Source organism: Lonchura striata, chromosome 8, assembly GCF_050655825.1.
Source record: "Lonchura striata isolate lonStrDom1 chromosome 8, ASM5065582v1, whole genome shotgun sequence".
Taxonomy (NCBI): Eukaryota; Metazoa; Chordata; class Aves; order Passeriformes; family Estrildidae; genus Lonchura; species Lonchura striata.
Window position 1 is genome coordinate 15,055,678 of NC_140710.1, and position 12,952 is coordinate 15,068,629.

The 12,952-nt window shown below is 39.7% G+C and overlaps 1 protein-coding gene across 1 annotated transcript in view; it reads left to right on the forward strand.

Moving 5' to 3' along the window:
- Nucleotides 1-293: 293 nt before the first annotated feature.
- The window catches only part of HS2ST1 (heparan sulfate 2-O-sulfotransferase 1), a 78,600-nt gene continuing 65,941 nt past the window's right edge, over nt 294-12,952 (forward strand). Inside the window, exon 1 of the mRNA XM_021526700.3 lies at nt 294-607. Within this exon, the coding sequence (XP_021382375.1) occupies nt 484-607 (124 nt within the window). The 5' untranslated portion in view covers nt 294-483. The remainder of the gene's footprint in view (nt 608-12,952) is intronic.

Sequence of the window (12,952 nt, forward strand, 5' to 3'; positions counted from 1 at the left end):
AGGGACGCATAGAGGCGGGACACCGCCCCGCTCCGGCGGCGCAGCGCGGCTGGGGAGGCGGGGCGAGTCCCGCGCCGGGCCAATCGGACAGCGCGAGGGGCGGGGCCGCGGCAGCGCCGCCCAATGGCGGGGCCGCGGGGCGGGGCCCAGCGCGGCCGGCGGCGGCGGGGGCGGGGGCGGGCGCGCGGCCGGGCGTTCGGTTGCCGAGCAGCGCGCGCAGGGCGGGCGGGGCGGGGCGGGGCGCGGCGGGGGCCGGGCCGGGCCGGGCCGCGCGGGCGGGGCGGGCGCGCTGCGGGCCGCGCGCGGCGATGTGAGAGCGGCGGCGCCGGGCCCTGTGCGCGCCCCCGGGCCCTGTGCGCGCCCCCGGCCGCGCTCCCTCCGTCCCTGCTCGGCCGCGCCGTCGCCGCGGCTCCCGCCGGCCCCCGCGGGCCGGGCCCCGCGTTATGTCGTGATCCCGGGCGGGCGGCGCTGCTGCTGCTGCTCATGGGGCTGCTCAGGATTATGCTGCCGCCCAAGTTGCAGCTGCTGGCGGTGCTGGTGTTCGGGGTGGCCGTGCTGTTCCTGGAGAACCAGATCCAGAAGCTGGAGGAGTCCCGCGGCAAGCTGGGTGAGCGGCGGCGGGCGCGGCCGGGGGCGCGGGGGGCTGCGGGAGCCGGGCCGGGCCGGGGCAGCCCCGGCCGCGGGCGCTGCCGTGCCCCGGCGCCGCGGGACCGGGTCGGGGCGGGCCGGCTGCTCTGCAGCAGGGGCTGTCCGCGGCAGCCTTGGCCTCTGAGCGCATCTGTTTGCTCTGGGCGGTCGGGGCTGGGAGGACAGGCGTGTCTCCCGTGTCCGAAGGGGCTCTGGCAGAGCCGCGGTGCCCCCGGCCGTGGGCAGCGGCCCCCGGCCCTGCCGGTGCCTCCTCGGGCACCTGGCGAGGCAGGGGAGCAGCAGCCGCGGCGCCCGAACCGAGGCTGGTGCTGCTGCTGCTGCAGCCAATTACCATCCTCACATCTCATTCCTAATTCTGACTTTTTACTAACGCTTGGCACTGTAATGGAAAGCACGGTGTAAAGGAAAGAAAGCTAAACATTTTGCTCTTAATGACAAATGGGTAATTTGTTTACCACTCATTTAATGTAGGATGTTATTTTCTGCATTTACTGAGTGTTGTTAGTGATTTCCTAGACTGTCACTGAGCTGTGCTAAAGTGAAAAGCGGTGAACTAGAAATCTCTTGTGTAAAATTTCTTCTACTTTTCCTGCCTGAAAGGATATTTTTAGAGTAATATCTGCCTAATAGGTAATATTTTACTTATTTTACTACTTTTTCTGTTGTACATAAGGCTGCAGAACTTGTAAAGATTTTACATTGCTTAATTAAGGGTCTCCTGGATGTGAAAAAACACCATTCTCAACCTAATTTGTGGTGCCTAGGAGTTGTGAAAACAGAGCACTGAGACTTCTGGTGTATACAAGATAAGGAACTGGTTTGCAAACATTGTGGATTTGCTTTCTCCTATTATTTAACTATACAAAATATTTACATTATTAACAGTAGTTAATAGAGTAAATTGAAGTTTGTAGGAAGAAAAGTGCACATTGTGTTCCTTCTGGTGTTAACAGTAGAAGTGGATTTGAGTGACATGGGAAGTTTAACAATGAGTTTTTAACAGAGTCCACATAACTTAATGTTGAACTGTATGAATGCCATTGGGATTTTACTTCACAGCATTTCTTTTCCTCTCCACTCTCTGAACTGCATATTAGTGATTAGGGCCCTGAAAATTGCATTGGTTGCCTGAGGTGAGGGAGGCCCTTACTCTGCATACTTTTCAACTGAAAGTTCTTACCAGTTATAATTGAGGCATTTTTTTGCAGTCTCAATAACTGTAAACAAGCATTTGAAGAAGAAAACTAAGGAAAATGGAAGATAAAGCAAGCAAGTGTTGCCACAGTGCTGAAGGTTCAGTGGTACTTTGTATACATCTGCTTTAAAGTGGTTCATAGCCATGGCTTCAATGCTTCTGTTGCTGACAGTGTGTGTTACTTTAGGGAAATCTCTTGGCATGAAAAGGATAACATAATGTGTGTGAGAATAAAGAATTTTGCTGATAAAACTTCTTCCTCCCTAATATATATGCGATGGACATGTTTAACTTACATATTTAGAGGATTAAAATACTCAAACTGCTTTGGGACAAGAATCTAATCTGATTTTTTTTCTTGAGGAGAAGGGAAAACTATTGTGAAGTTTCTTAAAATTAAAATGGAAAGATTTGCTTTGTGTGCAACTTACTGGTGGCTCTCCAAAACCTGTGGAAGGAAGGGGAAAAGAACTTTCTACAGCAGCTTTGAACTCAGATTCCAGTTTTTTGTATGAGAGTATGCTTGTTAAAAAGCTTCTAATTGTCTGAATGTCTCCCTTATCACATCTGGTATGTATTTTATGACTAGCAAATATTCATTTTTCATTATGGCTGTTTTTTACTATCATGATTGGTTAGATTTCTCCCGAGCTGCATTGTGGAAAATGTTTTTTCCAGATCAAAGTATTTAATTGGCCTAATACACTTGAATGCAAATTTTCTTCCCTGCCTCCTAAAAGAATGGTGTGGGTATGTGTGGAGTGATACTATGCTTTGAGGGTAAGGACAAAGTAGCTCTTTCAGTTTTGTTTCAGTGGGTGCTTTATGTCAAAAATCTTGTTACACAGTGTTTGGGGACTGGGTTTTGAGCTATGCCATGTGTTTACATTGATGTATCATATGATAAACTGTCATCTTGGAAAGTTCTTGTAAGAGTTAGGCATTGGCTAGGAAAACCAAATTACTTCAGATTTGATAGGAAAATAATTGTGCAGTCTTATTAGCAGTTCTAAAAATGTTCAACTGTACTTTCAGACAGAAAGGGCTTTATCCAAATCCTTCTCATATGAGCAACTCCAAATTCTGTAGTGAACAATTGGGGGCCCTAATTTCAGTTTAATAACTTAAAATATCTTGCCTATAAAGTGAAATTGGAGTGTGTTTCAGGGTGAAAAAGGAATAGGAACCACTTTTTTTTTTCTCTAAAACTTTATATGGGTAAGCTTGGTCACCCTGGCAGGCTTCTTAGTTGAGAAGTGAAGGACATATAAGCAAATGACCATTACAAATGCTGCTGCTTTTTGTTGACAAAATTGCTATGATCCTTTAAAAGGGTATTTATAAACATGTGGGCTTTTTCATATGAAAAATGACTTCCTAATTAAAGAAGGTAAATCAAAATATTAACTTCTTCGCAGCTATGTACAAGCAGTTTGTAGTGGTGAGATCACAAGCAGAATGTGAACAATTTGAAATATGTTTTTTGTGAGATTTCTACCTACAGCTATTAATCTTTCATATTATTTTCAAGTTTACATGATAAATTTGCATGCTCTCCAGACTAAGCTGTCCCTAATTGCCAGTGAGAACTTTAAAGTTTTTATTTAAGCATGGTGTAGGTATGTGCCCTAGCTCTAGGAATGCACAGGTCTAATAGAGAATATTGCACATGAAAGGCAAATGTTGAGGTTTAACTGTTGTTCGTGGAACAGAAGAGCAGAAGTAATGTCTGGCTGTCCCTTTTGGGTTTTGGAGTGCAGCTCTGCCTTCGGTATAAATTGACCTAGCATTTAATATGTTTTATGTGTACCATGCCATCTCCTGCATTGTCATTAGTATTTGTGGTGCGTTGGATCAAAAAAATGATCCAGCTGGATGTAATCAATCTTCTCTTCCCTCCACAAGATTTTGTAATCTATTGGTGGGGAGAAGGAAGAGCTAAGTTCTTATGTGTTCTAGTTCTTCTGTTTAAATAGTGTTTTAAACACCAAGCAGTAGATGCACTTCAGGTTTGGCTAGGAAAGTGGGAGAAGACAGTGTCTCATTTGAGGATTGAAGTCTGTAGGACTGATGAGAGAAGGTGAGGATAGGAGGTGGAGAAGGATTGCTCTTTGGGGGAAATGAAACAATAATGCTGCTTTCTAGCACTTTAGTGATGTTTCCATATTGCATTGGAAAAAGGCTTTGTCTGAGAAACAGAATATACCATAACAGGGAAAGCAAGGATTGAACCTGCTTCAGATCATGTTGAAAAACTTCATAGCTGTAATGTGGGAGTGTTTCTTCTGTTAAGTGATAACAAAATAATGGCTCATATCTGTTAATTCAGCACCTTGAATCCAGAGTATGGAAGTCTGTCATTTAAAGAAATCCGTAATATTTTACTTTTTACTTTTTCCCTTTTTTTTTTTTTTTTTTTTGTTTAAAAATACTTAAATTGTTTGAAAGGCTAAGGCTCTTTTCATCAGCCCACATAAGAAAATTTATTTATGATTTATTGACAGATGTAAAAAAAAAATTAAGGCAGTTTCCTACTACCCTTGCTGGGGTAGTATCTTTCTAAGAACTGTGTGCCTAATAAACCACTGTTCCCTTGAAGTTAAAGGATTTAATTTCCCAATGGTTAAGTCTTATGCTTTATGGACATAAAATACTCTGGGATGATGAAATGATAGGCATTTCATGTTTCCTTTATTTAGAAATAAAAAATCTCCTGTTGTATGTTGTTGGGAAATCCCTCAGAAAATGTATTAAGTTGTCTGTTCTAGTATAGCACACATGGTTCCTTAGCATATTGTTATTTTTGCAATTGAGCATTTATAAAGAGGGACATAGAACATTATAAAGAGGAGTTTGTGATTGTTGGCAGGTCTGGCCACACACAGCTATGCAAATAATTTCCTAGATTTTTTCCTAAATATTGCCCTGTTACACAGTAGCTATTATTTGCTCTTGAGTAGCCCAAGGCATTCCTTCAGAAGCTGTTTTATTGTATGCTGGGTTTCATGAAAAAAGAATTGTAATGGTGCTTCTTCCCCATCCAGTGGAACTTTCTTCCACTTTGTCTTGCTGGTTTTATCACACTTTTTCACTTGGTTCCCTCTTACTGTTCCCTTTCACCATGCCTCTGGTTGTCCCAGGCAGTCTCAGAATAATTTTTAAACTACTCTCGTACTACAATTGTACTTCCCATTGAAAACTGTGTTATTGAACAATAGTGTAAATGTTGTTCTACTTTTTATTTATGTTGTTGTTTGTGGTTTTTATATTTTTTACAGCTTTTTGGGGAATAAATGTTACAGCTGTTTGTGTTCTGTTTTCTGTGAAATTGGTAATGTCTGAACTTTGACTAGTACAGAGGTGTGCACATTTCCAAGCACACATCAAGGCAGCTCAGACTTTCTGATGGGGTCTGTGACTTGATCTCACCACTGTTTGCTGGTACCCCAGCAGCCAGTTCCAACAGTGGCAATAAGAGGCATAACTTTCTAAAATATCTTTCCCCTTCTGAAAGACTGCATGTGAGGAACTACAATATTGTTGGACCTACTTTGCAGGCATTGTGCTTTTAGTGAAGTAACTTGGAGAATTGGTGATCTGACAGGGGGATATTTTGTTAGAGGTATTTTGAGGGCAATTGTGAAAGTTTAAGTGGATTTGAGAAAACAGATAAAGCACCTCCAGTCCCTCCAGCCATGGGCAGTGGATGAAGTAATCACCAGGTAAGGCACTCTATCTTTCTGGGTTCTCCATTGAAAAAGGCCAGATTTGAGCCAGTAATAGCTATGTTACTTAGTAAGGCACAAATTTAAGTTGAAGAGCACATAGAACTATAGTACAATTCTCCATGGAAATCCTGGAGAAGAGGCATATTTGCAGTCACCTCTTCGGGACAGAAAAGGCTTGTGGGACAGTCAAAGGAATGTGAGTACTTTGTTCTTCATTGTGAATTAATGCAATAATAAAAATTGGTAAGGATAGCTGTGAGATAGCTCAGCTGTGAGTTCAAGGCTGGCAACTTCAGGAGAAAGTGTTCAAAGGAGTTCTGCATGCTCTTCTTCCATATCATTGTTTTTTTACTTAGGAAGATAGATTGGGTTATTTTAATAATGAAATACCTGTCAGGCTTTTCTACTGTGCTTAGCACTCTAGAAGGAAAAGTGGTAACAAGACTGGAAATCGGAAAAAAAAATACATTTGATGCCTTTATTTATTCTGTTCTAAAGCAACTAAAACAATAGCATTATGGCGTAATAGCACGACAATGCTCACTTTGTTTTTCTTGTCTATTTTCTACTTCTGAGCATGGCAAAAGCATGTAAAATTTTCATATCTGCAATATACCTCTGAAATCCAATAGTTGGAAGTTTCTGTCTTTTCCTTAGCTCTCACTTAGGCTAGTATATATATACTACCTGTCCAAAAGAGACCTTGTGAACTATGTAGACCTCGGATTTAATATAACATGAAACCATTGCTTTCCAGTTTATCATGGTTGCCAAGGAAAGTTAAGGATGCCCCATCCCTCGCAGTATTTAAGGACAGGTCCTATGCCTCTCTGAGCAACCTGCTCTAGTGAGAGGTGTCCCTGCCCATGGTGGGGATGTTGGAACTAAATGATCTTTGAAATCCCTTCCAACCCAAGCCATTCTATAGTTCTGTACACATGTGAAGTGAAATAAATTGTAGAAATTTTTTTTCTTCCGTATTTCAGAAAACTGACATATTTGAAGCTGGATTTTTTTTTTTTCTTTGCGTAGCTTTGTATTGCCCCAGGCTATTTAAGTTAGGGATAGTTAATGGAGAAGTAATTTCCATATCTACTCACTGGCAACCATGAGTCACTCACTGCTAGACTTATGGCCAGACTGGTCTTGTCTTCTAATAATGCCTTCTCTTGCCTTCTCTCAAGTTCTTGCTTCTCCTTAGGAAATAGATGGCTTTTGCATGTGGAATCTTCAATTTATTACTTCAATGGATCAAAAGACAGTCTTTTTGTGTAACTGTGTGCAATCTGTAGTTTTTGTCACTTATCTAAAGTGTATTTAAACCTTGTCAAAGCAGTATTAAACTAGTGGTAAGATCTTTGCTTGAAATCTGTTTATGTATCTGAAATACTAGCCTGGCAAGCATAATGAGAGTTCCATGCTGCAGAAAAATAGCTGAACTAGTACGTGTATTTGCATTATTTTTTCAACTGGAAATAGAAGATAAAAGACTGAGTGAAAGGACTCCAGTGTTGAGAGAAGTATCTGAAATTTGGCCAGCTGGCTGCAGCCTTTCATAAATATGTACAGACTCTTAGCTGCAGTCTGGGGGATAGGCAGTATCTTTTTCAAACCCTCAGCTTCATGTGGTGCTCAAGCCCGTCCATTGTGTTGGATCTCCCGCTCCCCGGAAAACCCGCGGCTCTGTGAAGTTGTGTTCAAAGCCCAGCATCTTGAGAACAGTGGCATTCAGAGAAGTCTTCACCACTTAGGAGAGAAAAGCAAACCTCTTTCCTTGCTGGAATTGGTCCAGCTGGTTCTTCATTCATCTCCCAGCTCCTCAACACTTGAGCTTTTAAGTTCTAGAGAACTCAAGTCCCTCCATTTGGCATTCCTAGCAGTAATTACCTTTATCAGAGTAATTTCAAATGCTGATTATAGTTGGCATGCCCAGGCACTACCCTAAAGATACCAAGTGTCAATACTCATGGAAGCATTCCTGTGGCACAGATTTGTATGGCTCTGTGTTGGTAATATGCTGACAACCAGGACATCAGTGTTACTGCAGGATGTGCCTATGAGTGTCAGGGACTGGCTTCATACTTAGTGTCTGTTACTGAGGGGTTATTTCATTGCTATAGTTAAACTTCTTAGGGCTTTAAATTAAGTGCATACTTTGACCATACAGGTATTGTTTGCAGATGTGTCTGCAGAGAATCCAGCTGCATCCACATGTCTTTTTATTGTCTCTAGTACTCAGTATATTATTGCTGTCCTTACTTTGCAATATCCTTGTGTCATAATGGTTTCAATAACATTATTGCAATAATAATTATATTCAAGTTTTCTGGTACTGATAAAATTCATTGTGAGTAGCTAGAAGTCCAGAGCAGTGAAAGATTACAAGAAGTATTTGGAAAGAACCTTTCCATCACTTTGGCCCCATCTTTGTCTTCCTTCTTCATGTCCACTTTCTATATCTGGTTAGAGATTAAAATGACATCTGACATCCTTTTTTTTTTCCATCAGTCTGCTGTTTAATTCTGAATACTGATTTGTGTTGAAACATATGTAAAACTTAAGTGCTGTTTTGATAAAACAGCTTTTGATGATTTTGAAGTGTTTATGCAAACCTTGTGCATAATTGCTGTAAAGCTGTAAAGAGTGTGGAGATGGGTTCTTAGGTTCCTTAAATTAAAATGCATATATTCTCCATTTGCTTCTGTAGTGGCTTTTCACTCAGATGATCTTATTTTCTTCTTCTTTTTTTCTAATATGTATAAAAATACGTAGGTGAGAAAGAGTATGAAGTATATAAATTTATTGTACGTATAATGCTATGAAATATAAATATGATCTATGTATATATTCCTCACCCTGATTGTCTGTATTTTCTGATGTTGTAATATAGGATTGATCTTTCTTGCACAGCGGATTGAAAGGCAGTAGCATTTCATTTCACTTTGAAAAAGGTGCAAAAAGGCAAGCAATTGGACAGAGATTATGCTTATGCATCTTGCTTTCTGCAAAATGAAGGGGGAATCCAGTTTAATTTTTTTTTTCCTCTTGAATCTTTTCCCTGTATATCTTTCCTCTTTCAGTATTTCTGTTACCTTTTCTTCTGGATATATTGTTGTTGAACATATTCGGGATGATTGCATGAATAGCGTATCTGTATTTTAGTTATTTCCATTTCTTTGCATTAGTTCTGTGGAGAGCTTGGGGAGAATGAGAAGTCTCTTTTTGCAAAACATGGAATTTGCAATGGATTTTAATATACAAAATCTTAATCAACAATTGATTATATTGGAGTTGGTATTGATCATTCATTCTAAGCAAAGGATTTCACTAATTCTAAGAAGGATTTAGAAATTTAGAGTAAAAGTCAAAAGATAGGATGTAAAAATGATAGAATCTTACTCTGACACATTAAATAGATAAAAAATTGCCTTCATAATGAAACAAAGCACTAAGATTTCGGCTCCTTCAGCATTTGAGTGACAGACGTAAACTGGGGAGAATATTATTTTTGGACTATGTAATTCAAAAGTTTTTATTCTTTCAAGAAAAGGGCATTAATATTTATAAAAGCTAAGTCCAGCTGTGTCCTTCCATTGGTTGCAGTAAAACTGAGATCTCCCAGGGTTTTATTCCCAAGCTGAAGGACAAGAACCCTATACCCTGTCTCCTGACCAAAACACTTGAGCGCAAGCACGTGATTGCTTTCTGAAGATGTGGTTTTTTATGTGACACACAAAATAGCTTGCATGAGGATCTGAATTTTTTGAAACAAAGCCATATAATGTTAGGGTTTTTGTATGCTGGAGTTGAGTGAAGTTTTTTATTGGTAAAATCTTACTTCAGCTGCACTCTCAGAACTTCAGAGCCAAGGTTTTTCAGCATCTCACTTGAATGCCTTAGAGTTTGTCCCTCTTTCCACCCTCTCAACCGTTTTTTACATTTAAACCAAACAAAAGACCCTTACAAAGCCTTCCTTCTTATCTGAGAATAATTTAGACTGTTTTAATAGATTTTTAGTCAGAGTAGCTATTTTGTATTAAGTTTGTTGATTCTGCTAACAAGGCAAGCTTTTGAAGATAAGTACCTAATAAATAGTTTGCTGTTTTGTGATGAAGTGATTAGATCTTGATGTCCAATTTGATGACTTCAGACTGTGTATAGTGGGATTGGACTGAGTGTGTTTTTGAACTCCATTTCACTTTGAAAGATAACATTTCAAGAGTAGATGTGTATTTGCTGTTTGAAGACTTCCTGTCATAAAAATGGCCTTTTGGTGTATAAGCATTTAGTAGGAATTGGAATGTTTTGTAAATTTACTGTCTTTCTTTTTTCATCAAAACAAATATTTTTAAAAAATATTTCTGGGTGTCTCTCCCTTTGCTGTCCACATTATTATCCAATGTGCTAATTGCACTGCTGCTCTCAATTTGAGTGAGGGCAAAACTTGCTCTGGTGTTTTCTCAGAGCCTCTTTAGGTTTAAAGTTAACTTCAACAGGAGTGTCTTTAGTATTTTTGTTTGATCAAGCTATAAAAAACACCCTATACAATTTCTAGCATATTGCTTGATTTATGCCTGTAAACAAAGGCTTACTGTCTGTGTTGATTGTGTATACAGTAGTCTAGGTAGTTTTGGCTAAAAATGCCAGAATGCCTTACTTTCTAGTTGGGCTAGTAAGATTCATTTTAGTCCTTGAACTGCCCCACAAACGTGCATTCTGAGCCAAAAGCACAGGCTGAATGACCAGAAATACCTGTCTAAGCTTACACTTAAACACCAGTGTTTATGACCTGTCATGTCTGGTACAGTCTTGAATTTTATCTTTGAAACTATTCAATGGCCAAGGCAGCTAGGGTTATGTAAAACCTTCTACACAGAATTCAATTGGAGCTGCTTTGATTAAAAAATTTTGCATTTTGAGGGAAGATTTTGGAATGGTTGATGAAATAAAATTTCTTTTTAGGGGCATAAGAGGGCTGGAGAAGTCATAGAAGAGCTATTGAAGTTAGCAGAGAATGTGTGAAGTGCTCTCCCAGCAGTGTACCTGGCACTCTGATGGGAGAGTTATCACCCCAGTGATAGCCAGGGTAGCAACCAGAGCTGTATCCAGCTCCTCCACCAGCAGGAATCAGAGCTTGGAGCATGAAGTTAAAGCACACTTGATGTCATTATCTGTGAGCTGCCCACAGTCTTTCTGATCCCAACAAAAAGTCAGTGAGTATTGGGGAATATGCTTGTTTTCAAGGCTGGCTTCACTAGTTTAACACTCAAAATGGACTTGCTTCTGATTCTTATTGCTTTGTCATTTACCCTCTACAATACCATTAAACCTTTCTTTCCTTTCTGATATAAAAAATCAGCATAAAACTGAGGTGTTGATTTAGCACAAAGAAATGATAAATCAAAGAGCAAAACATTTAAATGTATTCTCTTCTGGTTTTCCTGTTTGTGCTTTCAAAACCATACTCTGAAAAATATGGTCTTGCTGACATGCTTTTGGGGGCATTTTTCTAAACATTTGTGGTTGCTGGAACAACCCAAAGCATTGTTCTACTGATTTTTATGCGCCTACTTAAATTTGATTGAAGATGGCAAGGCAGTCTTAGTAGGAGAATTAAGAAAGAGAAATAAATTATAAATTATTCACATATCAAGTTTAAAGGAAAAAAAGTGTGTGAAGGAAGAATGAAGATATTGAAATTAAAGCAAGGTTTTATTCCTTGTTTTAATTCATAATGAAAAGCCCTTGGAAACTGAGTGACTAAGGAGCACTGGTGGTGATTTTGTGGAGGTTTTCAATATGTGCACGCTTTGGGGATGGGAGTCTGTGTCAAGGTTGCAATTGAAAACACATACTAACTAAGTAATGATATGTAATTTCGTAAACTGGTGCTATAAAATACTCATACAAGATAGTTGTTTTGATGGAAACGATGAGAAAAGGTTTTAAATGTTGAGATTGAAATTTTAATTTTCAAGAATGAATCTAGGAAAATGGTAAACTTTTTTTAGACTTCTTCTCATTATTTATCTTAAAACAATGTGGAAATAAAAATAACAAATAATGTGCTTTTTAAATATGAGAACCTGCGGAATGTCTGACATGACACTTAAGCAACAAAATCTGTCAAGTATTCATACAACAGCAGCATATATGAAATAAAGTGATTGTTTCTATATTTCTTATACTTTATATATTAAGTATTTGAATGTAAATATAATCTAGAGATAATTACTATGCAAAAGAAACGTATATGAACATCCTCTCAGATATCCAGGAATTGAATTGGATGAGTTTTCTGGCCTTGATGGAATTGCTTGTCTGCAAACTCTGCAAATTCTGTTAAAATCCTTCAACCTTTACTGTAATAGGTTCCACAATTAAATAGGAACCTAAGTTAGCTTTTCTACAGAAAAAGAGGTTGTTCTTTTTCACTTGGTTAAAACCTTGTTACAATGAATTTGAGGAGCTAAAAAGCCTGTGATGTTCAAGAATCAAAATGCATTGATTTCAAAATTGTCTAGTCTTGTTCTATTTAGTAATTTCAGTTGCATCCTTCATAATTTTCCTGTGGTATGAATACTTTTGGGGTTTTTTTGGGTTTTTGGGTTTTTTTTAATAAAGGGGTTGTTGTGACCAGAAAATGTCAGTGTAAATGTCTTGTACTTGACAATTGTGTGTGGTAGATGCACATACTGAAGATTCTGGTGGCAGTCTTGTGACTAGGGGGTTTATTTCCTAATAGTTGGAATGAAACTATGCAGTGACACTGTCTTTTATGATTAGTTGATAAAGAGCTAAACTTTGTGTTGGTGTAAAAATTACTGGTTTGGTGTTTTGTTTTGGGGTTGTGTGTAGGGGGGTGCGTTATTTCTGGGTTTTTTAACATGGACATCCAAGAAGAACATTTGAGAATGCCAACTGCTGAAGTGACATTTTCTAATGAAAATTTAAGATTTCTTGCCGTGAGTGGTCTGACAACCACTGGATCAACAAAGTGCACATGACTTTCCTTGTTTGTGTGTTTTGTGGAAATTTTCCTTTTTATGCTTTGTGAGCCTTGGCTACGGTGCTAGAATGAAGAACAATTTTATTGAGCTTTTTGCCATTTTACAGGTTAATTTGTGAACCACTGACTGAACAGGACAACCTTTACAGACTGTAAAGGGCAGCCTTTAACATGGAGTAACAATCAAATAAAACAGTCTGTTGGGCAGAGTAATTTTCCCATGTTTTACATAGTCTGTACATGAAGCAGGAGGAAGGTTGGGGCTGCAGGCCTTGGGATGATTCACAGCAAGAAAAGCAATGATGTGATGGTAGGAGGTTACTGCTGTGGATCACTGTAGGCCATCAAGCATGGAAGCCTGCAGTAGCTCTT